This window comes from Delphinus delphis, chromosome 15 (genome assembly GCF_949987515.2).
Source record: "Delphinus delphis chromosome 15, mDelDel1.2, whole genome shotgun sequence".
NCBI classification, from domain to species: domain Eukaryota; kingdom Metazoa; phylum Chordata; class Mammalia; order Artiodactyla; family Delphinidae; genus Delphinus; species Delphinus delphis.
Window position 1 is genome coordinate 37238602 of NC_082697.1, and position 25537 is coordinate 37264138.

Consider the following 25537-nt stretch of genomic DNA (forward strand, 5'->3'; position numbering starts at 1 on the left):
CTTCAAATGCATAGTGAAGCAGCTCAGGTCATCTTGTGTTTGGGCGGTGGCAGAGTTCCTCTACGCGCCGGGAGCCCGGGGAAGCGGGAAGTAAGCAGGAAACGCGAATTCCCAAGCTTCTAAAGGTTGGCTTGAGAGCCTGCCGCACAGCCAGGTACTACTTCACCAGTTACTCTGGACAGTAACAAAACAAATAAAAGCCCGAACCCAAACCCTCTCACCATCATAGGTAAGAACTTGAAAATGCTGACAGCCTAAGATATTCCTTCCCTTGAACTAAACTGTTTGCCCATCTCCTCTCCCACTCTGTTTTTTTCCTTTGATTAGTGAACCTTTTCTGAATCCTTCTCCCTGTGCTTCCACCTCTCTCCATTGTTTTAAACATAAGGGTAATTAAATAAATAAATGTTAAAACAAAACAAAACATAAGGGTGCGGGAAGCCTGGGCTTGACAGTGGAAGTGTTGGTTTGGAAAAGTCTTTTTTTTGGGGGGGGGACAAAATGGAGTACAGTGAGTGGGCCAGGTATTTGTATTAAACACCCATATGTACTGATAGATTCCCCTTCCCAGACATTTTTTGGGTTGTGACAAAAATATAGATTGCGTTTGTATATACTTATTCATTCATTTATTCAATACATTTGTTGAGTACCTAGTGTGTACTAGGCCGTGATGATTTTGTGTAAATTAAAATAAAACCCCTTTATCTCATGGGGCTTACATTCTGTCACCTTGACAGCTACTGGGTCGGGGCAAGTAACAGTATTCTATGGTTCTTAGTCCTGCTACGCTATACAAACAAATAACAAGTATTCGCTTGCTCCTTCCTCTATTCCCCTCCTCCTTTTATTTTCCCCCGGACTAGGAATAAGTCGTAATGACAGTTATTTCTTGGATCCTAGATATAACTACATTTGTAGGCCAACTGCCTTATTTTACAGCCAATATTCAAGTTACTTAAGGCCTTGTTGCTCCAGGTGTGGTCTATCTATCAGCCGCATCCGCATCACCTGGCAGCTTGTTAGAAACACATTCTGACTCCATCCCCAGGCCCACTGAGTCAGAATCTTCCCTACAAAGTGCACCTTAAGTTCAGAGACCATTGATTCCTGCATGGACTAAAGACAAAGACTCTTTTCAACTTGTGCTTCTGAAACAATATATGGTCAGTTTATTCCGTGCTTTAAATGCAGTGGACATACGGCACGTTTTTTCTGTGCTTTTATCCATCAGCTTGATGTCAAGATGCCAATTTAGCATTCTAAAAGATTGAGAATGTCAGTCCCGTGTATTGTTAATGTAACTTTTGCTGTGATAATATCTCATGTACTTTGTGCATATTTTTAATTTATTTAAAGTTGAACTCAAAATCCTACAGGTATTCAGTAGTTCAATATCAACTTGGAAAACTTTGGGCCGTAGTTTACCAAAGCTGCTTTGGCCTCTTGCTTTCATCTGTCTTTTTAAAATGAGAACTCTAAATCTAATATGTCTTGGGGTTTCTCAACTTTGGCTGCTCATGAAAATCATGTGGGGCGCTTTAAAAAAAGACTCCAGGCCAGTATCAGTCAGAGGTTGTGATCCTGTGGCTGGAATTCAGGAACTAGTAAGGTATTTGAGAAATAGCAAATGACTTTTACATTTTCCACGTTGCTGTATGTTCGGTTTTTATCCTTTACAGATTTACTTAAAATAATTAGGAATTTGAAGACAGTGAAGAGAGTTGGACTGGGAATGTGGTAAACCAACTTCCTAGTTGGTTTGACCAGCCAATCAACTTGCCATTTATTCTGTGTCCTAAGCAAGTTGTCCAGCTTTTCTGTCTCTCTGTCCTCCATCTATTAATTGGGAAAAGAAGAATGAAGGTCCTGTTGTGTTTTATTTAGTCTTGTGTATGCTACAAAATATAGTGGATATTTATATTCTGTACATGTGAGGAAGAAAAGTATTTTGCAAGTGCAATATTCATTGCTTCTGATTTTCCTATACTGTTTCTTATATTGTATATGCCAGTAAGCACACTGGGTACAGAAAAGAACTCTAGAGCCAGACTCTCTGGGTTCAAATCCTAGTTCCTCCAACTACCAGCTGTGTGACCTTGAGCTGATTACTTAACCCTTCTGTGCCTCAGTTTCCTCATCTCTAAAATAGTGCTGGTATGAGGGTCAGATAAGTTAATGTAAGAAAAGTGCTTAAAATAGTGCCTGGCACATAGTCACAGCTATGTAAATATTAATTAGCTATTGTTATATTTAAGTCTTTGGATTATTAAGGTTTTGTTCATGCATGCAGATCACTTAAGGGGAAAGGTATTGTAGTTTCATGACTTTTCAGGACATATACCTGTTTGAAAAAGAGGGTGGTTTAAAGACAATATACCAAGCCAGGAAGATGTGTTAGTTTTTCTTTTAAATGGTCTTTTTCCCTTTTTCAAACAGCTTTATTGAGGTATGGTTGTCATACAGTAAATTGCACATGTTTAAAGTGTATAATTTGGTGTGTTTTACGTGTATACAGCCATGAAACCAACACGCCAGTCAAGATAATGAACATACCCATCACGCCCAGAAATTTCCTCTTGCCCTTTTGTAATCCCTCTGGCCTCTTTCTTCCAGGCAACCACCTGTTTTCTGTCACTCTAGATAAGTTTGCATTTCCTAGGACTTTATCTAAATGGAATCTTAGAGTATGTGCTATCTTGGGGGGTGGGGTAGTGTCTGGATTCTTTCACTCCTCTGAATGGAGAGCCATCTTCGTTGTTGTAGGTGTCAGTGGTTCATTCGTTTGTAGTTGCTGAGTAGTATTCCATTGCATGGATAGACTAATTTGTTTGCACATTTGCCAATTGAAGGGCATTTGGGTGGTTTTTATTTTCATGGTGCTCATTTTCACATTGGAAAAAAAAGTCTAATCGTTTGGTGGCCAGGCCTTCCACATACAGAGAAAGCAAGAGGTGCCAGTGGTAAAACGTGTTTGTTTGGGACTTTGTCTTTGCCATTGTAGAGTTTATGAATTCATGTTTTCTGAATGAAACATGTAATAGCTTCTTAAAGATGCAGAACACATGCATTGAGTTTTTAGTGGATTGCATCTCTTTTTTATTGAGATATAATTTATATATAACATTATATTAGTTTCAGATGTACAACATAATCGTTGGATATATGTATATATAGTTAGACAACTTGGGCATTAGGGGTGCCGACCCTTTGTGCCGTTGAAAATCTGCATATAACTTTACAGTGCACCCTCCCCTTCCCATATCTGAGGTTCCACATCCTTGGATTCAACCAACTGTGGATCTGTAATACTGTAGTATGTATTTATTGGGAAAAAAATCCAAGTGAAGTGGACTCTCACAGTTCAAACCCATGTTGTTCAAGGGTCATCTGTATACAATACTGTATATTATTGTTAGTGGTCACCATACAGTACATTACATTCCCAGGACTTATTTATTTCATAACTGGAAGTTTATACCTTTTGACTCCCTTCACCCATTTCACCACCCCCTACCCCCTAACAACCACCAGTATGTTCTCTGCATTTGAGTTTGGTGTTTTGTTTTGTTTTGTTTTAGATTTCACATATAAGTGAGATCATATAGTATTTGTCTTTCTCTGTCTTAATGCCCATTCATGTTGTCGCAAATGGCAGGGTTTCCTTCTTTTTTCATTACTGAATAATATTCCATTGTGTGTGTGTGTGTGTGTGTGTGTGTGTGTGTGTGTGTGTGTATGTGTGTACACACACACCACATTTTCTTTACCCATTCATCTATCATGGACACTTAGGATGTTTCCCTGTCTTGGTTATTGTAATTAATGCTGCAGTGAACATGGAGGTGCAGATACCTTTTCAAGTTAGTGTTTTCCTTTTCTTCAGATAAATACCCAGAAGTGGAATTGCTGGATCATATGATAGTTGTACTTTTAATTTTTGGAGGAACCTCCATACTGCTTTCCACAATGGCTGCACCAGTTTACACTCCCATCTACAGTGCACGAGGACTCCCTCTTCCCCACATCCTCACCAACACTTGTCTTTTTGATGATAGCCATTCTGACAAGTGTGAGATGACATCTTGCTGTGGTTTTGATTTTCGTTTCTCTGATGATTAGTGATTAGTCCATTTCATACATAAGGGAACCTGACATTTAGAGGTGCTGAGTACGCTGTCTGAAGTCACATGAAAAGGTAGGCTTTGAATGCATGTCTGTTTTACTAGAACCTGAGACCATGACTGCCTCATGGGTCAGTGCCTATGTCTGTTTCTGACAAAGTATTAAATAAAAATTAGATGTTGTTTCTTAGTGAAGCATCCCACACAGGGCCAGGTGGGGATTTTCTGTGGGCCCAGCAGGAATGGGAGGCCCAGATCTTGGGTCAACTGACCAGGTTAAGGATATAGAGTGACTAAAAGGTAGGACTGTTCTGTGGACTTAATCTTTTTGTTTTTGAGCCCATTTTGGCATTCAAAGTTACCATATGAATAATAGGAAAAGATGATTCTTTTTTTTTTTTTTAACACTGCAGTTACCTTTTCAAATTTTATCTAAGTTGTTGCCAGCAACAACTTTGCTCATTTGTCATTTTTCCTTGGTATTTTGTTAAAGTTTGTGATTCCTTCCTTGATACTGTCCTTTTGCATGTGTGTGATAAAATTAGATTGGGGGAGTAGGGGCAGCAGGTTATGAAATGATTTCTCATTCTTGAATTACAGTTTTTCCTTCAGAAGTTCTAGGGCCTTTGTTGTTTCTGCTCCCATAGGTAATGAAAGTTTTTTAAGACGATAGAAGGAAGTATAATAATTTTCTTGATAAAAATTGAAATCTGAAGATTAGGAGCCTAAAGTTAATTTCTGATCTTTTTAATCTGGAGTAGTTGCTTTGGCTTGTGACACAGACCAGCAATGCTAGAAGGAAGACAAATGTGAATTTCAGAGTGCCTTGGATTTTCCCACAGAATAATCTAGAAGGTCACTGACTTTCTTTATTAGAGTTTATCTCTGCTTTGTATTTAAATGACAGGACAATCATGTGATATTGTTTAATCTACTTCCATTCCCTCCCAAAATTAATTTTCTTAAGGATTTTAGGATCTTTCCTCTTCAGTAAAGACACACGTGCACACTTATTTTTGGTGGGGTCAGACGCTATCAACGTCTCCTCTTTGTGAAAGAATGCCTGTTTTCAGGTCAGAAAGTGGGCTCAAGAATGCAGGATATAGGATGAGATGTTATTTGTAAGACCTACATACTTCAGCTTCTCAGTATGCTTATGTAAATTATATGCTTTTAGATATTTGGAAACTTGATCTTTTTGGAGATTGTCCTGAACGTCTTAAAAACAGGGTATAAAGTAAAAATTCCACTGAATGTAGACTCAAATTGGCAGCTCTGATAGGAAGGCTTTTTAACATTTATGCTTTAAACGCCAGGCACTGAGCTTGCTGTTCCCTCCTGAACGTAACTCTAAGAGCCTAGGAAAGTAATTTTTTAAGGTGCGTGTTTGCTTTCTAAATGTGTGTGTGCACATCTATCTTTTAATGATCAGAAAACATGTCCAGAAAAACCTGAAGATGTTTCCAGGGTAAAACTTAATTAATACAGAGGCTAATAATATCTTTTCCATTCAAATGAATGTTAGGATGTCAGTATTTTAAAGACAAAAACAAAAAGCACTGAAAACCTCACATTTATGGCCTTCAACCATGTGTCTGTTGCCTATTATATTCAATGTAAAACGCTTCCATCTTCTGTTTACGTTTATATGCATATAAGGTCTCTCAACTTTGGCTGCATGGTATGTGTAACTTAAGTGTTATTTATGTATTGAAATAGGACCAGAGTGCTTTGACCTCCTTTTTAGAGGGCTTAATGTGGAATTTGGGATTTGGAGACAGTAAAGATGCATTAGATTATTAGGTATAAATCTAAAAAAATAATAACACAGTCCGTAGCCACTGATTTAAGTAACATCAACAGACTCAAGTTAGCAAACTTGATGGATACCTGTGCCGTGCTCCAGGTATCAGAGAGAATGAGAATGGATCCTGTCCTCAGGAAGCTTACGGTCAGACTGAGGTGAGAGAGAGGCTGAGGACCAGACTTAGGTGTGAGAGGAGAGGGGGTGTAAGAACACTGCATGTTCAAGGGCACGTGCTGGCGTTGGCCGTGTGGAGGCCTTGAAGCTGTGAAGGTGCTTGAGCTGAGAGGTGGAGGTGTGGGCAGGTGTGGTGCTGTGGGAGACCTTGGTGAAGAGCTTTGAAGAGGGGACACCTGCTCAGATACCTCTAGTGATGGTTCGGGGGATGGAGAGCTGCAGGGATGGAGACAGCAGGTACTTGAAGAGGCTCTGGTTGCGGGGAACCTTCAGGATAACCAGCTCTTTGGGATCTGGGACTTCCTGGCATCAGCAAGTCATGATTTTTTCTTCCTGTGAGAGGCAGACAGGACCATCTGTGACTGTCATCTGTGCTGTCCCAGACAACAGGCACTGAGAGAAGAGAGCAGTGTGTGCTGTCCCCAGATTCCCTGGCAAATGGTCTTTCTGTATTTAGACTTTAGCTTTCTCAGGTTTTATAAAAGGATAGTGAAGGACATGGCCCTCACCTCCCCAGGGTGGTTGTCAAGGCAGAGATAATACAAGGGATCAGGAGACTCCCACCTCCACCCCCACCGCCTTGCCAGACCTGTGGAGACTTGGCTGGGAGACAGGGGAGAGACAGGGGAGCCTAGCTCTGGGCACCTCCTTTGCCCATTTTTCTATTGGATTGTTTTATTTTGACTACTCATCTTTTGCTTGTTATACGTCTTGCAAATATATTCTAGTTTGTGACTCTGCCGCATACCCCACCCCCATTTCTTTGTGATTTTTTTTTTTTAATAAATAAATTTATTTATTTATGGCTGGGTTGGGTCTTCGTTGCTGCACGTGAGCTTTCTTTAGTTGCGGTGAGCAGGGGCTACTCTTTGTTGTGGTGCGTGGGCTTCTCATTGTGGTGGCTTCTCTTATTGCAGAGCATGTCCTCTGCATCCTCACCAACATTTGGTATTATCCCTATTTTTTTTTAGCCATTCTGGTAAGTATGTAGCGTTGTGTCATTGTGGTTTATTTTGTATTTCCCTGTTGGCTAATGATATTGAATATCTTATTTTAATTGAAATATAGTTGGTATACAATGTTATGTTAGTTTCAGGTTAGTTTCATAATTGTTCGACATTTGCATACAGTATGAAATGATTTGAATATCTTTTCACATGCTTATTTACTATCTGTTTCTGCTCTTTGGTGAGACACCTGTTCATGTTTTTTGCCCACTTTTCGACTGGATTGTTTTATATTTTACCATTGAGTTTTGAGAGTTCTTTATATGTTCTAGTTTATAAGACATTTACTGGATGTGTGGATCACAAATATTTTATTCCAGTCTGCAGAGAAGTTTTAATATTAATATGGTCAAATCTACCATTCTTTTTCTTTATGTATTGTAATTTTTGTGTCTAGTTTAAGAACTCCTTCCTTCCTCTGAGTTCATGAAAACATTTTCTAAAAGATTCTAATTTTATTTCAAGTATAAATTTTATTTTTTTAATTAATTTTTACTGGAGTATGGTTGCTTTATACATTTGAGCTTTTAGCTCATCTGTAATTGATTTTTAGGTGTTGTGTGAAGTATGTGTCCAGTTTTATTTTTTTCCAAATAGATAAACAGTTGTTGGACCACAATTTATTGAATGAATAGTCTTCTTTATTTCCCACCAATCTGCAGTGCTTCTCCCATCATTCATTTGCATGAACCTATGGGTTTGTTTCTGGTCTGTGAAGTCTGTTTCTTTGGCCTGTTTGTTTACCCCTTTGCCAGCACATTATTTGATTTACTATAGCATGGTGGTAGTTCTGCTAGAACTGGTAATACAAACTCCCTCCTTTGTTTTCCTGTCTTCTTTTTTTCTCTCTCTCTCATGTATCTTAGTCCTTTTTGCACTTCCTCAGATTCCCTGTTCAAGATTGTGACTGGGATTACATTAAGTTTGAAGATCAATGTGGCAGGGTCTGGCACATGCCTTACTAAGTTCATTCCTAGGTATTTTATATTTGTGGAATGCTAGTTTAAATGATATTTTCAGAAATCTACATTTTCTGCTTGTTTCAAAGAAATTGCTTTTAAGATTCATCAGTAAGCACATTTGCTACATTTTTTTGTAGATGCTTTTTTCACGTTAAGAAATTTCTATTCTTAGATTTCTAATGTTTTTCTTTATTTTTTTCTATTTTCATTAAAATGATCACGTGCTTTTATTCTACTTCAGTTTTTAAGTATGGTAATTTTTCTAGTATTAAACCAACCTTTCACTCTTCAGAGACACCTCACTTGGTTCTGGAGTATTTTTTATATATTGCTTGCTTCAGATTGCTTCTGTTGGTTTAGGATTCTCGCTTCTCTGTTCAGGTATAGAATTGGCTGTGATTTCCCTTCCTTTTTTTTGTTTTTGTTTTTGCGGTACACGGGCCTCTCACTGTTGTGGGCTCTCCCCTTGCAGAGCAACAGGCTCCAGACGCGCAGGCTCAGCGGCCATGGCTCACGGGCCCAGCCGCTCCGCGGCATGTGGGATCTTCCCAGACCAGGGCACGACCCCGTGTCCCCTGCATCGGCAGGCGGACTCTCAACCACTGCGCCACCAGGGAAGCCCTGATTTCCTTTTCTTAATCTGCCCTTGTCTGGTTTCGCTCTCAGGGCTTCATAAAATGAGTTGTGTGGTGGGAGGGGGCTCCCTCTCACGCTCTTCTCCGGAATCATTTGTACATTGGCATTATTTGTTCCTGGAACAGCTGTTGGATTTTGGATCACAGAGGTTTAGAAATGGAAGAGACCGTAGAGGTCAGCCTGTCTAACAGCATTGTTCTACTGAGGCAGAAAGAATTAAATGCTGAGGCTCAAGTCCAGAAGTCATGGTCCACTGTAGAAAACCTAATCCTGAAGTAAAGGTAACAGCCATTTTATTACCTAAGACAGAGGGCTTGAAGCCTTCACACCAAAGTCCATGCAAGTCCGTGGAGAAACTTGGAAAATGTCCCACCACCCTGACAAACTGGTCCCCGAGGTTTCTGGGGTCACTGGATTAAGTTGAAGAACCCAGAGGGGAAAGGGAGCCTTGGGAGGCAGGCCCTCTGACAGCTCATGGAAAGCCGTGGCAAACAGGCAGAGGCCTCCCTGGCTCCACCGTGAGCAGCTCTGTGTAGGCACAGCTCAGCAGGGCATTAACATATATATCGCCCATTGTGACGACAGGTGAAAATTTTCATCTGGAATATCAAAGGAATATTCATTATGTGGTATTTTTTATGAAAGTTGGGAAAGATTCAGTACATTTTTTGGAAAATTTCCCTATAAACAGCCGAAATAAAATAGTCTCAGTTCCTGTTATCTGGAATATTTCTTCATCCAACAGACTTTCTTGATCACCTTCTATTGTTAAGCAGTGCTCTGAGGGCTGGTCACCTTTGATAACTTGCTCCTTCCAGGATGGGTAAGCCTGCTTTTACCATATTTGGAAATTAGCAAATTGGTTTGGTTCATTTCAGATTTCAGTTGGTCATGTAGTTCATTTCCAGCACCTGTGCCCAGTGCTGTAATGAAGCCAAGGAAGTATGCCTTCTTTATCTAATATGACTTTAGCAAGTATGCAGGCTCAAGGTCTATGCAACTGCTGTCCAGATGTGTTATGGGCTTTATCTCGGTAGGCTTTATTTTTTATTTATGAAGAAGTGTGCCATGTCACATAGCATAATAGCGAATTAAATGAATTCCAACCATTTACCTTAGCTGTGGAGCCCCTCCCTCCCTCTTTTCCTTCCTCCCCCCTCCCAGCCTTTCTGTCTCTGTCTTTTCCTCTCTTTCTTTCTTTGATTAGCAGGAGAGACCCACCACTCACTTAGCTTTATTCGAAGTCATGCCCTATGTTAGGAACATGTGACTTGGCCAGGGGCTCTGGGAGGGAGGGCACACCTACCTTGACAGCCCAGTTAGCGTTTGACCTTAGCAGTTGTACAGGAGACAGATGGTGCTGGTTTGCCTTCAGAGAGCTGACCCGACTCTTCTCCTGCCCTTGGCCTTCAGCTGTGAGACCCTGGCCTGGTCCCCCAAGTTCTTGTTAGGGAAATAGATCTCAGGCCTGGGAATAGATGGTCTGTAGGGTGTCTTTTATCATAAAACTGTTACTTTTTTGAGACTGCAAACACTGTAGGAACAAGTGAAAAAATTTTACATTGAGAGGCAGAATGCCACATGGTATTAAAAATGGGTTAAAAGTATGCAAAATGTATTTTACAGTTCCTTTTTTCATGCAGCCTATTTTACACTAGAGACCATTTTATTTCATCTAAAAATATGCTATTTAGTTCTAGATTCTTACAGATCATATTTTTGAGACTGGGCTTTGATGATACTTTTTGAAGAATCCAGTCCTTAAAAACAAAATGCAGGGACTTCCCTGCAGTGGTTAAGAATCCGCCTGCCAATGCAGGGGACACGGGTTCAAGCCCTGGTCCAGGAAGATCCCACATGCCACGGAGCAACTAAGCCTGTGCGCCACAACTACTGAAGCCCGCGTGCCTAGAGCCCGTGCTCCACAACAAGAGAAGCCACTGCAATGAGAAGCCCGTGCACCTCAATGAAGAGTAGCCCTCGCTTGCCGCAACTAGAGGAAGCCCGTGCGCAGCAACGAAGACCCAATGCAGCCAAAAATAAAATAAATAAATTTATAAAAACAAAATAAAACGAAACGCAGCTGCTCTTGCTTTACTGATTAAAGAAAAAAAATGAGCATTTTAGAAGAGTCAACTGGGGCTTCCCTGGTGACGCAGTGGTTGAGAGTCTGCCTGCCGATGCAGGGGACACGGGTTCGTGCCCTGGTCCGGGAAGATCCCACATGCCACGGAGCGGTTGGGCCCGTGAGCCATGGCCGCTGGGCCTGCGCGTCCGGAGCCTGTGCTCCGCGGCGGGAGAGGCCACAGCGGTGAGAGGCCCGCGTACCAAAAACAAACAAAGAGTCAACTGCAACCTTACTGTGAGTTGAAAATATAACCTTCACTGTAATATGGCTCATAATCTATCTAACAGCAGATATGGTCCTAAAGTCTCACCACAGCCTTCTGTGTGGTCCGCCTGTCCTTTGGGAAAGGAAGGACATATGAGAAGACCAGTGTATGATTAAAAATAATTAGATCACACATGCTTCAGCTTTGGTTGGGTACTTGCTGGAAAACTCTCTCCCCTGTTTTTCTATCTACCTGAACCACTTAGTACCCTCTAAGTGTCCCCAGAGAGGGACTCTCTAATTCTTAGCAGAGTTAGTCAAACCTGATTTAATATATTTAAGGGGACCGACTGTTTATCAGGTTCAAATAATATAATTTTTAAGATCTAGCTAAAGTTTTCAGAACAAACTTTATGAATGTTGTTTTCAAGTACACATTCTTGACTTTCTAGAAACTTGTTTATTCCATTTACACCTCTGTCTAGATGGGCCTGCTAAGATGAACATCATTAAAAATGTTCTAGGGCTTCCCTGGTGGCGCAGTGGTTGAGAGTGCGCCTGCCGATGCAGGGGACACGGGTTCGTGCCCCGGTTCGGGAAGATCCCACATGCCGCGGAGCGGCTGGGCCCGTGAGCCATGGCCGCTGAGCCTGCGCGTCCGGAGCCTGTGCTCCGCAATGGGAGAGGCCACAGCAGTGAGAGGCCCGCATACCAAAAAAAAAAAAAAAAAAAAAGGTTCTAAATCATGTGCATTACATTGTTAAGAGAATAGAGATGAATAAATTAAAATTAAATTAAAATGACAAGGTTTGGATAAAGATATTTTTGTCTATTAGAAAAATAGAATCAAAGGTTATCAAATTTCTTTAAAAAATCGTCTTTGACTAAGTAATAATAACTCTTAACACTCATCCAGGGCCTACTTTTTATAAATGATGATACTGAAGGTTTTCACATGCTTAGTCCTTTGAATAATTTTGAGTTAGGTGTTACTGTCCCTGTTTTATAAATAAGGAATCTGGGGTTCAGAAATAAGTGCTTTTCTTTTTTTTCTTTTCCATTTTGGTTTATTACAGGATATTTAATATAGTTCTCTGTGCTATACGGTAGGATCTTGTTGTTTCTCCATTCTATGTATACCAGTTTGCATCTGCTAATCCCAAACTCCCAATCCATCCCTCCTCTACTCTCTCCTGCTTGGCAACCACAGGTCTGTTCTCTATGTCTGTGAGTCTGTTTCTGTTTTGTAGATAAGTTCATTTGTGTCATATTTTAGATTCCATATATAAGTGATATATATATATATATATATATATATTATATATATACACCACATCTTCTTTAATCATTCATCTGTCAGTGGACATTTAGGTTGCTTCCCTGTCTTGGCTATAGTAAATAGTGCTGCTGTGAACATAGAGGTGCATGTGTCTTTTTGAATTATAGTCCAGATATATACCCAGAAGTGGGATTGCTGGATCATATGGTAGTTCTATTTTTAAATTTTTGAGGAGCCTCCATACTGTTTTCCATAGTGGCTGCACTGATTTACATTCCCACCAGTAGAGTAGGAGGGTTCCCTTCTTTCCACACCCTCTCCAGCTTTGTTACTTGTAGACTTTTTAATGATGGCCATTCTGACCGGTGTGAGGTGGTACCTCATTGTAGTTTTGATTTGCATTTCTCTAGTAATTAGCGATGTTGAGCATCTTTTCATGTGCCTGTTGGCCATCTGTATGTCTTCTTTGGAGAAATGTCTGTTTAGGTCTTCTGCCCATTTTTTGTTTGGGTTGTTTGTTTTTTTGATATTGAGCTGCATGAGCTGTTTGTATAATAAGTGCTTTTCTTATAATAAAACGAAAATCCCTTAAACTGCACTGTCCGTTACGGTTGCCACTAACTGCAAGTGACTGTTGAGCACTTGACATGTGGCCAGTCCAAATTGAGGTGCTAGAAACATAAAATACATACCTGACTTGAAAACTTAGGTAAAACACCAAGAGTGTAAATATTTTTATATTGATTGCATGCTGAAATGATAACATGATGGATTTATTGGGTTAAATAAGACATATTAGTAAAATTAACTTCACCTGTTTCTGTTTACCTTTTTATTAGATGCAGCTACTAGAAATTTTAAAATTACATATGTGCTTTGCATTGTATTTCTGTTGGACCGTGCTGCTCTAAAAGTGTCCGTACGCATGATCTAAACGGCAGATAGTTCCACGCACGAGGCTTGAGAGTTATGGCATCCTTCCCATCCTATTCCTTCCTCAACAGCAGCTCTCTCCAGCTTGCTCTTCAGGTTGGAGCAGAGTTTAGCACTTAAGAATTGGGTCCTTATCAATGGAGAACAGACTTGTGGTTGCCAAAGGGAGGTGGGAGGTGGGAGGTGGGGAAGGGATGGAGGGGGAATTTGGGGTTAGCATATGCAAACTATTACATATAGAATGGATAAATAAAAAGGTCTTACTATATAGCACAGGGAACTATGTTCAATACCCTGTGATGAACCATAATGGAAAAGGATATGAAAAAGAATGTATATATATGTATAACTGAATCACTTTGCTGTCCCGCAGAAATTAACACAACATTGTAAATCAACTACAATTAAAAAAAAAAAAAGAATTGGGTCCTTATCACTAAATTTCTTGCTATATTTCTGCTTTTTTATTAGTTGTGGTTGTGTAGGTTGTTGTTGTTGTTATTATTGGTTTTAGGCTTTGCTTCTAAAACATTCAGTTAGCATTAAAGGGAGCTCCCTTTAACCCCTTTGTCCCTACTACATACATACACACACATTTCCCATCCTCTTAATATTGTTGAAAACACAATATTGTTTAGGTCAGTATTTAGTGTTTGTTATCATGACTATAAATGCTGAGCTGTCTATGAAATACTTTTTAATTTTTATTTTCTGCATAATTTTTGTTTATCCTGGAATCAGTAATTGCCTTGTATTATTCAGTTGCTTAGCTTTCCGCGCAGCTGTCCTAATTCAATCTCATATTCTGCACTGGTTGTCTAAAATTCATCTGCATGCATGTAGGCACTTCCTGAAGAGGCCTCTCCTGGAGCCTCACAACCGGCTCTGTCCTGGACTGATGGTACTCTGCTTGTCTAGCCCATGAGTCTCATGCAGGGATCTGCTTTCACCAGATCCTGGGGTTTCCTTTGCCTTTTGCCTATCTCAGCCTTCCTTTTTCCTATATCTTCCCTTTTTTTGGGTCAATTTCCTCCTTTTGGTGAAGCACATCTTTAGTAGCTTCCTGAGAAAGAATGCACAGGACATACATTTTTAAAGACCTTGCATGCCTAAAAATGCTTTTACCCCTGCCTCGTGTTTAAATGCATTTGGTGTTTGAAAATAATTTTCTTCAGGTTTTTTAGGCTGTTTTTCCATTGCCTTTTAGATTCCAGAGTTGTTTTGGGTAGTTTGGAGCCAGATATTCTCTTACCACCGATTCTTTTTGTCATCAGTGCCTGAAATGTTACTGTGATATACACCCTTATATGGATCTGCTTCTATCCTGATTTTTACATGTTGGTTCTCCTATACTGGTCCTTTAATTTTTAATTTATTCTCTCCTATTTTTCATCCTCTTTATTTTTGCTGAAGTTTCTGGATGACTTACTCAATATGATCCTCTGGACCTTCTATTTAGTTTTTTAATTTTAGCTATCATAGCTTTAATTTGTTGTTTTCTACAAGTTTCTTTTTTTTAAAAAATTATTGCCTTATAGATGTAGTATCTCCTATCCCACTGATATTAGTGATAGTTTCTTTAAAAATATTTCTTTCTCCTTGCATAGTCTAGGTTTCAGCCAAGTAGTTTTTTTTCTGTTTGTTTTGTTTCCTTTCATGATAGAGTCTTTCCTTACATGCTAGGTGATTCCTGATTGCTTAAGTGTATTTGAGAGTGGAACACTAAAGAGATGGGAGTTAGTTCTGCACACAGATGTGGGGCTTGTGGGTGTGGCCTTCACTTTAGAGCCATCTGTCTTGGCTGTTTGCCTGGGGAACCCCTGATGTCAGTACTTTTAGATCCAGTTCCCTGCATGAGGAGGTTTCAGTCTCCTATTTGGAGACTAAGGCAGGATAGAGGGGTGTGTTAGTCAAGCTTCTCCAGAGAAACAGAAACGATAGAAGATACACACACACACACACACGTATATGTATATATATATGTGTATTTATGAAAAGAGTTGGCTCATGAGATTTTGGAGGCCTTGAAGTCCCATGATATACTGTTTGCAAGCTGGAGACCCAGAAAAACCAGTGGTGTGATTCAGTCCAAGTCCAGGAGTGCCAGTGTCCAAGGGCAGGAAAGAAGATGGATGTCCCAAATCAGAGAGATCTTGGATTCACCCTTCCTCTACCTTTTTGTTCTATTTGGGCCCTCAGTAGATTGAATGATGCTCACCCATATTGGGGAGGGCCATCTGCTTTACTCAGTTCACGAATTCAAATGCTAATCTCTTCCAGAAGCATCCTCACAAACGCACCTGAAATAATGTTTACTAATTATCTGGGCATCCCTTAGCCCAGACAAGTCAACACATAAAATTAACCATCACAGGGGGCATGTGGGATGCCCCTTAATTTCTCTTTTTTTCAGTAGGGTACCCCCCACTTTATGCTGCCTGGTGTTCTCCAGACCAGAGATCCTCTGTTTTACCCTCTCCAGAACATAGTTCTCTAGGCTCTGCAAGGTGGGAGAGGGCAGTTGCCTGGCGGAGCTCAGTAAAAGGGAGTAGAAGAACTTGATTCCTTTTTATTGCCAAATAGTATTCCATTGTGTGTATATATCACATTTTGTTAAGTATATAGTGATACAAGCTTACCTCAGGAAACAAGAAAAATCTCAAATATCACATTTTGTTTACCCATTCATCATTTGATGGACATTTGGGTTGTCTCCACTTTTTTGGTTATTATGTATAATGCTGCTATGAAGATTCCTGTATAAATGTTTGTGTGAACATATGTTTTTATTTTCCTTGGGTACATACCTAGGAGTGGAAATGCTGAATCATATGGCAACTCTGTGTTTACCTTTTTGAAGAGCTGCTACACTGTTTTCCAAAGTGGCTGCAACATTTTATATTCTCACCAACCATTTATGAGAGTTCTCATCTATCCATATCTTTGTCAACACTTGTTATTGTTTGTCTTTTGTATTTTGCCATCCTAGTGGGTGTAAAGTGGTATATCATTGTGGTTTTGATTTGTATTTCCTTGATGACTAGTAATTTTGAGCATCTCTTTATGTGCTTATTAGCCATTTGTATGTCTTCTTTGGAGAAATGTCTATTCTAATCCTTTGTTCATTTTTAAATTGGGTTATTCATCTTTTTATTGTTGTTTTAAGGTGTTCTTTATGTTTTCTGGACATGAGTCCCTTATTTGTTGTATGATTTGCAGATATTTTCTCCCATTCTGTGGGTTGTCTTTCAGGTTCTTGATAGTGTCCTTTAAAGCACTGAAGTTTTAAATTTTGATGAAATCTGATTTACCAATTTTTTCTTTTGTGACTTGTGCCTTTGGTATCGTGTCTAAGAAATTATTGCCTTATGCAAGGTCACAAAAATTTATGCCTATGGTTTCTTCTAAGAGTTTATAGTTTTAGCTCTTACATTTAGGTCTTTGATCCATTTTGAGTTAATTTTTGTATATAATGTGATGTAGTGTTCTAGCTTTATTGTTTTGAGTGTGGATACCCAGTTGTAACAGCACCATTTGTAGAAAGGACTGTTTCCCAATTAAATTGTCACAGCACATTGGTTAAAAATCAATTGAACATAACTGTAAGGGTCTGTTTTGGGACTCTCAGTTTTATGCCATTGATCTATGTGTCTGTCTTTTATGCCAGTACCACACTGTCTTGATTACTCTAACTTTGTAGTAAGTGTTCAAATGGGGAAGTATGAATTCTTCAATTTTGTTCTCCTTTTTCAAGATTATTTCGGCTACTATAGATGTATTTTCATATGCATTTTAGGATAAGATTGTCAATTTCTATAAAGTCAGCTGGGGTTTTGATAGAGATTGTGTTATAGATCAATTTGGGGAGTATGGCTATCCTAACAAAATTAAGTGTTAATTTAATCCATGAATATGGGATAACTGTCCATTTACTTAAGTTTTTAATTTCTTTCAATAATAATATATGGTTTTTGGTGTATAAATCTTGTGGGTTTTTTAAAAAAAAATTTCCTAAGTATTCTTTCTGATGTTCTTGTAAACAGAATTGTTTTCTTAAATTCATTTCAGGATTACTCATTGCCAGAATGTAGAGATATAATTGACTTTTTAATATATTTACATCTTACAACCTTACTTCGTATACTTTGTAATTCTATTAGTTTTTTTGTTTTTTTTTTAACTCTTCAGGATTTTCTGCATATAAGAACATGTTATTTGTGATAGGGACAGTTTTATCGCTTCCTTCCCAATCTGGATGCCATTTATTTCTTTTTCTTGCCTAATTGCCCTGGCTAGCACCTCAGTGCAGCACATACAGTGCTGTGTGGAAGTGACAGAGCAGATATCTCTGTTTTTTCCTCTTTGAGGAGGAGGCATTCAGTCGTTCACCATTTAGTATGGTTTTAGCTGTGGGTTTTTCTTAGTGGATTTTATTTTGGTTTTTTTTGGCTGCGCTGTGCGGCTTGTGGGATCTTAGTCCCCGACCAGGGATTGAACCCAGGCCCTTGGCAGTGAAAGTGCCGAGTCCTTACCACTGAACTGCCAGGGAATTCCCTAGCTGTGGGTTCTTCACAGATGCTCTTTATCAGGTTGAGGATGCTTCCTTCTATTCCTAGTGTGTTTGATTTTTTTTTTTTTTAATTAAAAAAAGTGTTGGATTTTGTCAATTTTTTTCTAAATTTGAGATAGTCATGTGTTTTCTCTTTTATTCTATTAATATAGTGTATTATACTGATTTTCAGATGTTAAACCAATCTTATATTCCTGAGATAAATCTAATGTCATGGTGTATAATCCTTTTTATATGTTGCTAGCTTTGGTTTGTAGTATTTTGTTGAATACTAGTGTGTAGTTTTCCTTTCTTGTGATGTTTCTGTTTGGTATTGGTATCAGGATGTAACTGGCCTCTTAGAATGATTTGAGTTTTTCTTATGCTTCTTTTAAAGAGTCTGTGAAAGATTGGTATTAATTGTTCTTTAAACATTTGGTAGAATACATCTGGGCCTGTGCTTTTCTTTGTGGGCAGTTCGTAAACTGTTAATTCAATATAATATTTTTGTTAAGACCAGTTATAAGTGAACATTCATCTTGTAAGAATACCTGTTGATATTTGATTATTCAGCCAACCTTTCTCTTATATAATATACAAATCGGAAGAAATTTTGATATACCTACTTTTTAACTTTCTTTTTTCTTCTGTTAAAGGTCTGTAATTACTCTGGAATCAGTAAGCCATGGCGTCAAAGAAATTTGCTGTTAAGGTAAGTAATGCTTAATAGCTTTCTTTAAAATGATTAATCACTTTCTAATATAACTGAGTCCTGTGTTAATTGAAAACAGTAGCCCTGAACTTTCCTTCTACTCTTCAGATTTGGGACACTACTGAAAATTTGAAGTAGGTGATTGAAAATTTGCATGTTAAGAATGAGATGGGGGAGAAAATGAATAGTTCATATGGTCATGGGAGTTTCTTGCTTAAAGTCTTTTGTAAGATGCCTTTGGGACATAACTTGGTCCTTAATGTTAAAAAGTATTATTCACATTGTATGTCCATGGCGTCATTTTTGATTATGACAAAGCATGTAAAAGTAAAGAAGCAGGCAGCAAATGCTGCGCCTGGGTGAATGCCAGGAGCGAGTTCTCCTGCCTGGCTGCCCTCTTTTGCTTTTCTCTTGTAAGCATCTCTTCTCTATCCCTTGATGGCTGGGTCCCAGACCTTCTCAGTTGTGGAGGAATGGGAGGGTCACCTGTGAGGGGTGGTGGGGAAGGAGAGGGGAAGAATTGGTAGTGAGTACAGTCGACCCTCCAGGTTCTGCATCCAAGAGTCCTGCATCCAACTAGCTGCAGATCCAGTCTCGAGAGGAACCATTGTATGAAGGATGCTTCACATATGCCTGTTCTTTAGGGCATTTTCCCTGTGCTAGTGTTTAATTAAGCAGAAATTCAAAACACCGAAACAGAGAAATCATAGTGGTTAACCAGATCAGATACTGTTTAGTGTTGTAGTCGTATCTTATCTTTACCAAGTCAGTGCTTTAGATTTACAACATATTTATAAATTTCATTATTCACAGTTATTTCTAGTATCTGTATATTCTATATGTAGTATTCCTCTCTGTGAGAGATTATAAGTGGTGAATTTTCACAATCTGTCTGTCTAAAAATGTCTTTTGGTTTTCCTCTAGAAAGTAAAGTTTGTTTTAGAATTTTAGGTTGCACATCAGTTCCTCTCAGCACTTTAAAGGTATTTTTCCATTGTCTTTTGAAATCTCTTATTGCAACTGAGAAATGTTTTAATTATCAGTTGATGCTTTAAAACCACCTTAAAACGTAGTGACTTAAAACAGAAGCCATTTTATTCTCTCTCAGGATTCTGTAGGTCGCCTGGTATCAGTTGGGCGGTTTCTCCTCTTGATGTTGGCTGGGGCTGCAGTCATCTGGGGACTGAGTTCAGCCTGCACATCAAAGCTGGCCGCGCATGTGGCTGGCCGTTGATCCTGGCTGTGCTTGGAATCTCACCTGGGGCTGTTAATTGTTGTCCTCAGTTCTCATTCAGGTGGCTACTCTGTGTGGCTTGGGCTCCTCTCCTGGCTTGGTGGCTGAGTTTTGAGGGATGGTGTCCCAGAGCAAAAGTTGCGAGAAGAAAAAAGTGTAATTTGTCCGTGCCTTGAAGGCCTGAGCTCAGAATCCCACGTGCGTTTCCTCTGCATTCTGTTGGTCAGAGCACTCAGAGGGTCAGCTCCAGGGAAGCTGCAACTCTCCGTGGGAGAAGCAGCTTGTGCTTACAGGGAGGGGGAGAATCTGGGGTGCATCTGTGGAGACTAGTCAGCAAAGAAGTCTACTGTCAGCCCATCGTGATTTCTTTCTTTGTTATCTTGCTTATCAAGATATCTTGGTTCTCTTTGGTTGCTCTTAAGATTTTGTGTCTTTGATATTCTATAGTTTCACTGTGAAATCTTGAGATACAAGATAAATCTTTTTATATAAATCTTTTTATTTATATAAATAAATCTTTTTATTTATCTGGCTTGGGATGCAATGTACATCTTCATTTGGAAGAGTCAAGTCTTTCATCAATTTTGGAAAATTTCGACCTTTTTCTCTTCAAGTACTGCTCCTCTCTGTTCTCTCTGATCTCTTCTTCTGGAACTCTTATACGAAGTTTGTTGAATAGTCCCACGTAACTGTTTATTATGTGCTAGAGGGTGATGTTAACTCATCCAGGACTGAGCGCCTGCAGGTTGTCTGCTCAGAAAAGGACTGGGCCTCTAGCAAAGCTTCGCCCAAACTGGCTGTGGTCCATTTGGATAGACAATCCTCGTCAGCCGCAAAGCTTAGACCCTAGGCCCCTAATTATGCCAGAGCTGGGTCAATTGATTTCCAAGACATACATACTGATGTGGTAAATTCTGCTACGAGATTGCCTGATCTCACAGCTGCACCAGCAAGACTTGGAACCTAACTCCCAGGTCATGCCAGGTGGGGGAGTGACCCCAACCATGGGTGTCAAGCCAGCAGGTTAGGGATAGTCAGAGTTCTGATACATTATATGGAAGATTCTACACATCATGTTGTGTTGGTGTCCCTGCTTCTGTCTGATCACACAGGCAAGGAACAAGTGCTTTCCTAATCATGCAGTTTAAAAGGCCCACAACCCAAGCAGTGGGATCCCATTCTGAAGGTCTGACATCCCGCCCAGCCAGATTGCTGTGCACTGCCCTAGGGTGTCATGGGCAACAGGGGACATGCACACCTGCTCTTGCTGCAGTCACCGCGTGCCCGCTCTGATGAACTCTGCTTGGCCATTTTCCGTTTCCTTTTTCTCTTCTCTTTATGTCTGTATGTTGCATTCAGAGTGCTTTTTATCAGATCTCTTCCAGTTTACTAAAAGCTTGTCATCAGTATTTATTCTCCTTTTTAATCTGTATTTATTCTATTCTTTGTTTATTTTTAGTGACTGTATTTTTCATTTGAGAATTTATGTTTGTTTTATTTTAATTCAAATTCTACCAGTTCTTTTTTTATATATATACTTGCCCCTTTTTTCAATATGTTTCCATATCCTTCTTTTATCTCCTTCATAATCTTAAAGTAGTTTATTTTATAGCCTCTTTTAGATTGTTCTGTTATTTCCACTGTTATTTACTAAGTGTGAAATACACGGGTGGAAAGACCTATGAGCTCAGCCCTGCAGAGCAGTGGAGCGGTTTCAAGTTTACTTCTGCTGGAGCCATTGGCATTTTGGTGGTTTTGGACCAGGTTTATATTCATTTCAGGGCTTGGGATTCCACCACCTTGTGGGTAGTCTGACTTTGCAACCCACAACTGAGTATGGCACAAGCTTAGTGTTTTTAGTATTTTCCAGTATTTTCCTTGCTGTTCTCCCTCCCCTGCCCCCCACCCCCCACCCCTGCCAAAGCCCTGGGTGGATGGCAGGCTTCCATGCTGCTTCCCTTGGTCAGCGAGCAGAGATTTTTTTTGCATTTTCATGAAACCCACAGTTTCTCAAGAGGATGAAGGAAAAGCTCTCTTGAATAGCTCCTGTTCCAAGAGATTGTGGACAAACTTACCCATACAAACCCAAAGAGTATTATATGAGGATATCTACAAATTGAGTACTTATTTCTGTGTCAAGCTTTGTCTTATGTGCTAAGCTGATACAAAGAACTGAAAGTTGAAGTTCTTCACAACTCCGGACTTAACTGGAATGAGTTTATTCCCAGCTCCTCTCTCTCTCCTACCCTTTTTAGGCATTAGGATGCCATCTCTCAGCTATCTTGGCTTCCAAATATTCTGACAACTAGGCTTGAACCTTCCAAATGGGTGATTATATTTTTTCCAGCTTGATTGAAATATCATTGACATATAACATTGTGTAAGTCTAAGGTGTACAATATGTTGATTTGATAAATGTATAAATTGCAAAATGTTTACCACAGTAATTTTAGTTGACACGTCCTTCACTTCACATAATTACCATTTTGTTGTTGTCATGGTGAAAACATTAGAGCTTTACTCTCAAGTATACAGTACAGTGTTGCTAACTCTAGTCACCATGCTGTACATTACATCCCCGGAACTTACTCATCTTATAACTAAAAGTTTGTACCCTTCAACCAACATCACCCCATTTACCCCATCCCTCAGCCCCTGGCAACTACCATTCTACTCTGTTTCTATGAATTTGATGTTTTAAGATTCCACATATAAGTGAAATCATACAGTATTTATTTGTCTTTCTCTGTCTGAGTTACTACACTTAGTATAATGTCCTCAAGGTCTATCTGTGTTGCTGCAAATGGCAGAATTTCCTTTTTATGGCTGAATAATATTCCATTGCATGTGTATACCATATTTTCTTTATTCATTCATCTCTCAGTAGACACTTAGGTTGTTTCCATGTCTTGGCTATTGTGAATAATGCTGCAGTGAACACGGAGTGCAGATATCTCTTCAAGATAGTGATTTCATATCCTTCAGATATATACCCAGAAGTGGGATTGCTGGATCATGTGGCAGTTCTACTTTAAAATTTTTGATTAACCTCCATAATGTTTTCTATAGTGGCTGCACCAATTTACATTCCCACCAACCATGCACCAGAGTTCCCTTTTCTCTACAGTCTCACCAGTATTTATCTCTTGTCTTTTTCATAATAGCTATTCTAACAGGTGTGAGGTGATATCTCATTGTGGTTTTGATTTGCCTTTCCAAAGGAATGATATTGATTAGTGCTGACAGGGATTTGTTATTTTTAGTAGTCTTTTCAGAGAACCAAATTCAGGTTTCATTTTATTTTCCTGTAGCATACTTGTTTTCTATTTTATTGATTTCTTTATTATTTCCTTCCTTCTACATTCTTTGAGCAAATTTGTCCTTTTTTCAGCTTCTTAAGGGGGAAGGTTAAATCATTGATTTTGGAACCGTTCTTCTTTTCTAGTATATGCACTTAAAGCTATGAATTTCTCTCTAAGTACCTACTTGACTTGTATCCTCTTGTTTTGATAGAGATGCTGTTAAAGTGGGAATTTTGCTTCCATTCAAATCAAAATATTTTCTAATTTTCATTGTGTTTCATTTTTGTTTATGGCTTATTCAGATGTATATTGTATAGTTTCTAAGTTTTTGGAAATTTTCTAATAATCATTTTGTTATTAGCATAATCATTTTGTTTAGCGTAATTCCTCTATTGATATTTTGGTTAATGTTCTATAAACACTTGAAAAAAGTGTTGCTTGTCAGGTGCATTGAACTGTGTATCCGACTCAAGTCAGGTTTGTTGATTCTGTTGTAAAAAATCTGCTTTGTGTTTGCTCATATTTTGTCCACTTGTTTGATCAGTTGAGAGAGGCGTGTTAAAATCTCCAACTATGGTTTTAGATTTGTATATTTGTCCTTTTATTGATCTTGGCTTTGTATATCTTAAGGCTATATTAGCACATATATACAAATTTATGATTGTTCTTTCTGTTGAATAGAATCTTTAATTATTATGAAATATCTCTTTTTATTTCTAGTCATACTTAACCTAAAGTCTACTTGTCTGATATAAGTAGGGCCTGCATCTGGCATCCCCCAACCAGATATCTAAGTCCCCCACTGGATTCCTGAAGCCCAGCAGTCAGTAAGTTCCACCCATGTACAGAAACTTTCCAGTCAGAGATTTATTGTCTGTTCTTAATTATGAATGGACAAAAGATACCACCAGAGATTTAAGGAAAACTTGAGAAACAGAAAACCAGAGAACTGAAAAAGAGAGAGAAAAGCAAATGAGCAAAACTGGAGGATCAGAGAGATTCTAGTAAGCAAGAAAAGACTTTTAAAAACATTATAATTAGTATCCTCAAAGCAAAAAAGGAAACTATTATAACCATGTGACACGTTCAGGATTTTATGAATAAGGGAAATTCCTGAAAATAGGTAAGAGCTCTTGTAAATTAAAAATATGATAGAAATAAAAATTTAGTAAAGTATGGGAAGATGGATAAGGAATACTGCCCAGAAAGTAGAGCAAAAAGATAATAGTTAAAAAAGTGGGAAGATAATACAAGAAAATTTGAGGTGTACAGTATTGATATGAAAAATTGATTTTGAAAAACAAATTGATATGAAATTGATATGAAAAAGTTCTAGAAAGGAAAACAAAGAAGATGGTGGAGAGGAAAATTATGAAAGAAGTAATACGATAAAATTACTAGAAATGATGGCACAAAGTTACTATTTGAAAGTTTCTGTGAGAGTGCACCTAAAAAAGGCAAGGAAAACAAGTTGTACTAAGGTGCATCATCCTAAAATTTCATAACACCGGAAATTCAGAGAAGATCCTAGAAGAAAATCAGATCACATACAGAGGATCAGATTCAGAACCACCTTCTCAGCAGCTATAGTTGTGGACAGGGGAACAATTCCTTAGATATTCTGAGGATAATAGTTTCTGATCTTGGGTGGCCTCGGCCTGCAGCAGCTTGAAGCAGGGTTTTGGTTCCCCGGCCAGAGATTGAGGTCGGGTTGCGGCAGTGAAGCACAGAAACCTAGCCACTAGACCAGTGGTCAGTGACAAGGCCCTGGCCCTTTGGCTTTGCAGAAGAGTTCCTACAAAGACGGAAAGTAGTGAAACAAGTAAAGTGTTTATTAGGAGAAAAAATAAAAGAGTAGAGGATGTGTGGATAGACACACGGGCGGGCGGACTCAGAGAGAGTCGCGCCCTCGTGGTAGTTTGAATCACTTTTATGGGGCATTTCTTCCAGGTTTCCTTTGGTCTGTCACTTTGCTTTGCCTGGTTCTGAGTCCGTATTTGGAACATCTCAGGATCCTCCCATGTGTGCGCGCGCATCTCTCAGCCAAGATGGATTCCACCGAAGAGGCCTATGGGTAGTTGGCCTCTTACTGTGGGGTGGCTCCCCCCTCCTTTTTTGACCTCCAAGGAGCTTTCTAGTCGAGCAAGTTTCCTTGACTTGGAGAATGAGAAATATGTGGTCTCTTATCTTCTATCTGGGCAGGGCCCAGCCTCTTCTCTCAATTGTCCTGCTATTCTCATCTTGGAGTATCGGTTCACAGGGAACAAATCTCCAATTGCTTACCCTGGGGGGTGGGGGGAGGGGCTTGTGGCCCATCTACCTCCTGCCTCAGTTTCCAGCCCTGAATGCTTTTCACAGCTCAACTTTCAATCACATGTTAAGGTGGAATAGAGGCATTTTCAGACTTGCAAAGGCTAAAAGAGATTTTCTTCTAATGTACCCTATTTTAGGAAGGATATGATTTTTCCCAGATGGGACGGTGAGCA

The 25537-nt window shown here is 39.3% G+C and overlaps 1 protein-coding gene across 1 annotated transcript in view; it reads left to right on the plus strand.

Annotated features, from left to right (window-relative positions):
• Positions 1-77: 77 nt before the first annotated feature.
• SLX4IP (SLX4 interacting protein) overlaps positions 78-25537 on the plus strand; it is a 181776-nt gene continuing 156316 nt past the window's right edge. Inside the window, 2 exon segments of the mRNA XM_060031236.1 lie at positions 78-229; positions 18460-18515. Coding sequence (XP_059887219.1) covers positions 18489-18515 — 27 coding nt within the window. The 5' untranslated portion in view covers positions 78-229; positions 18460-18488.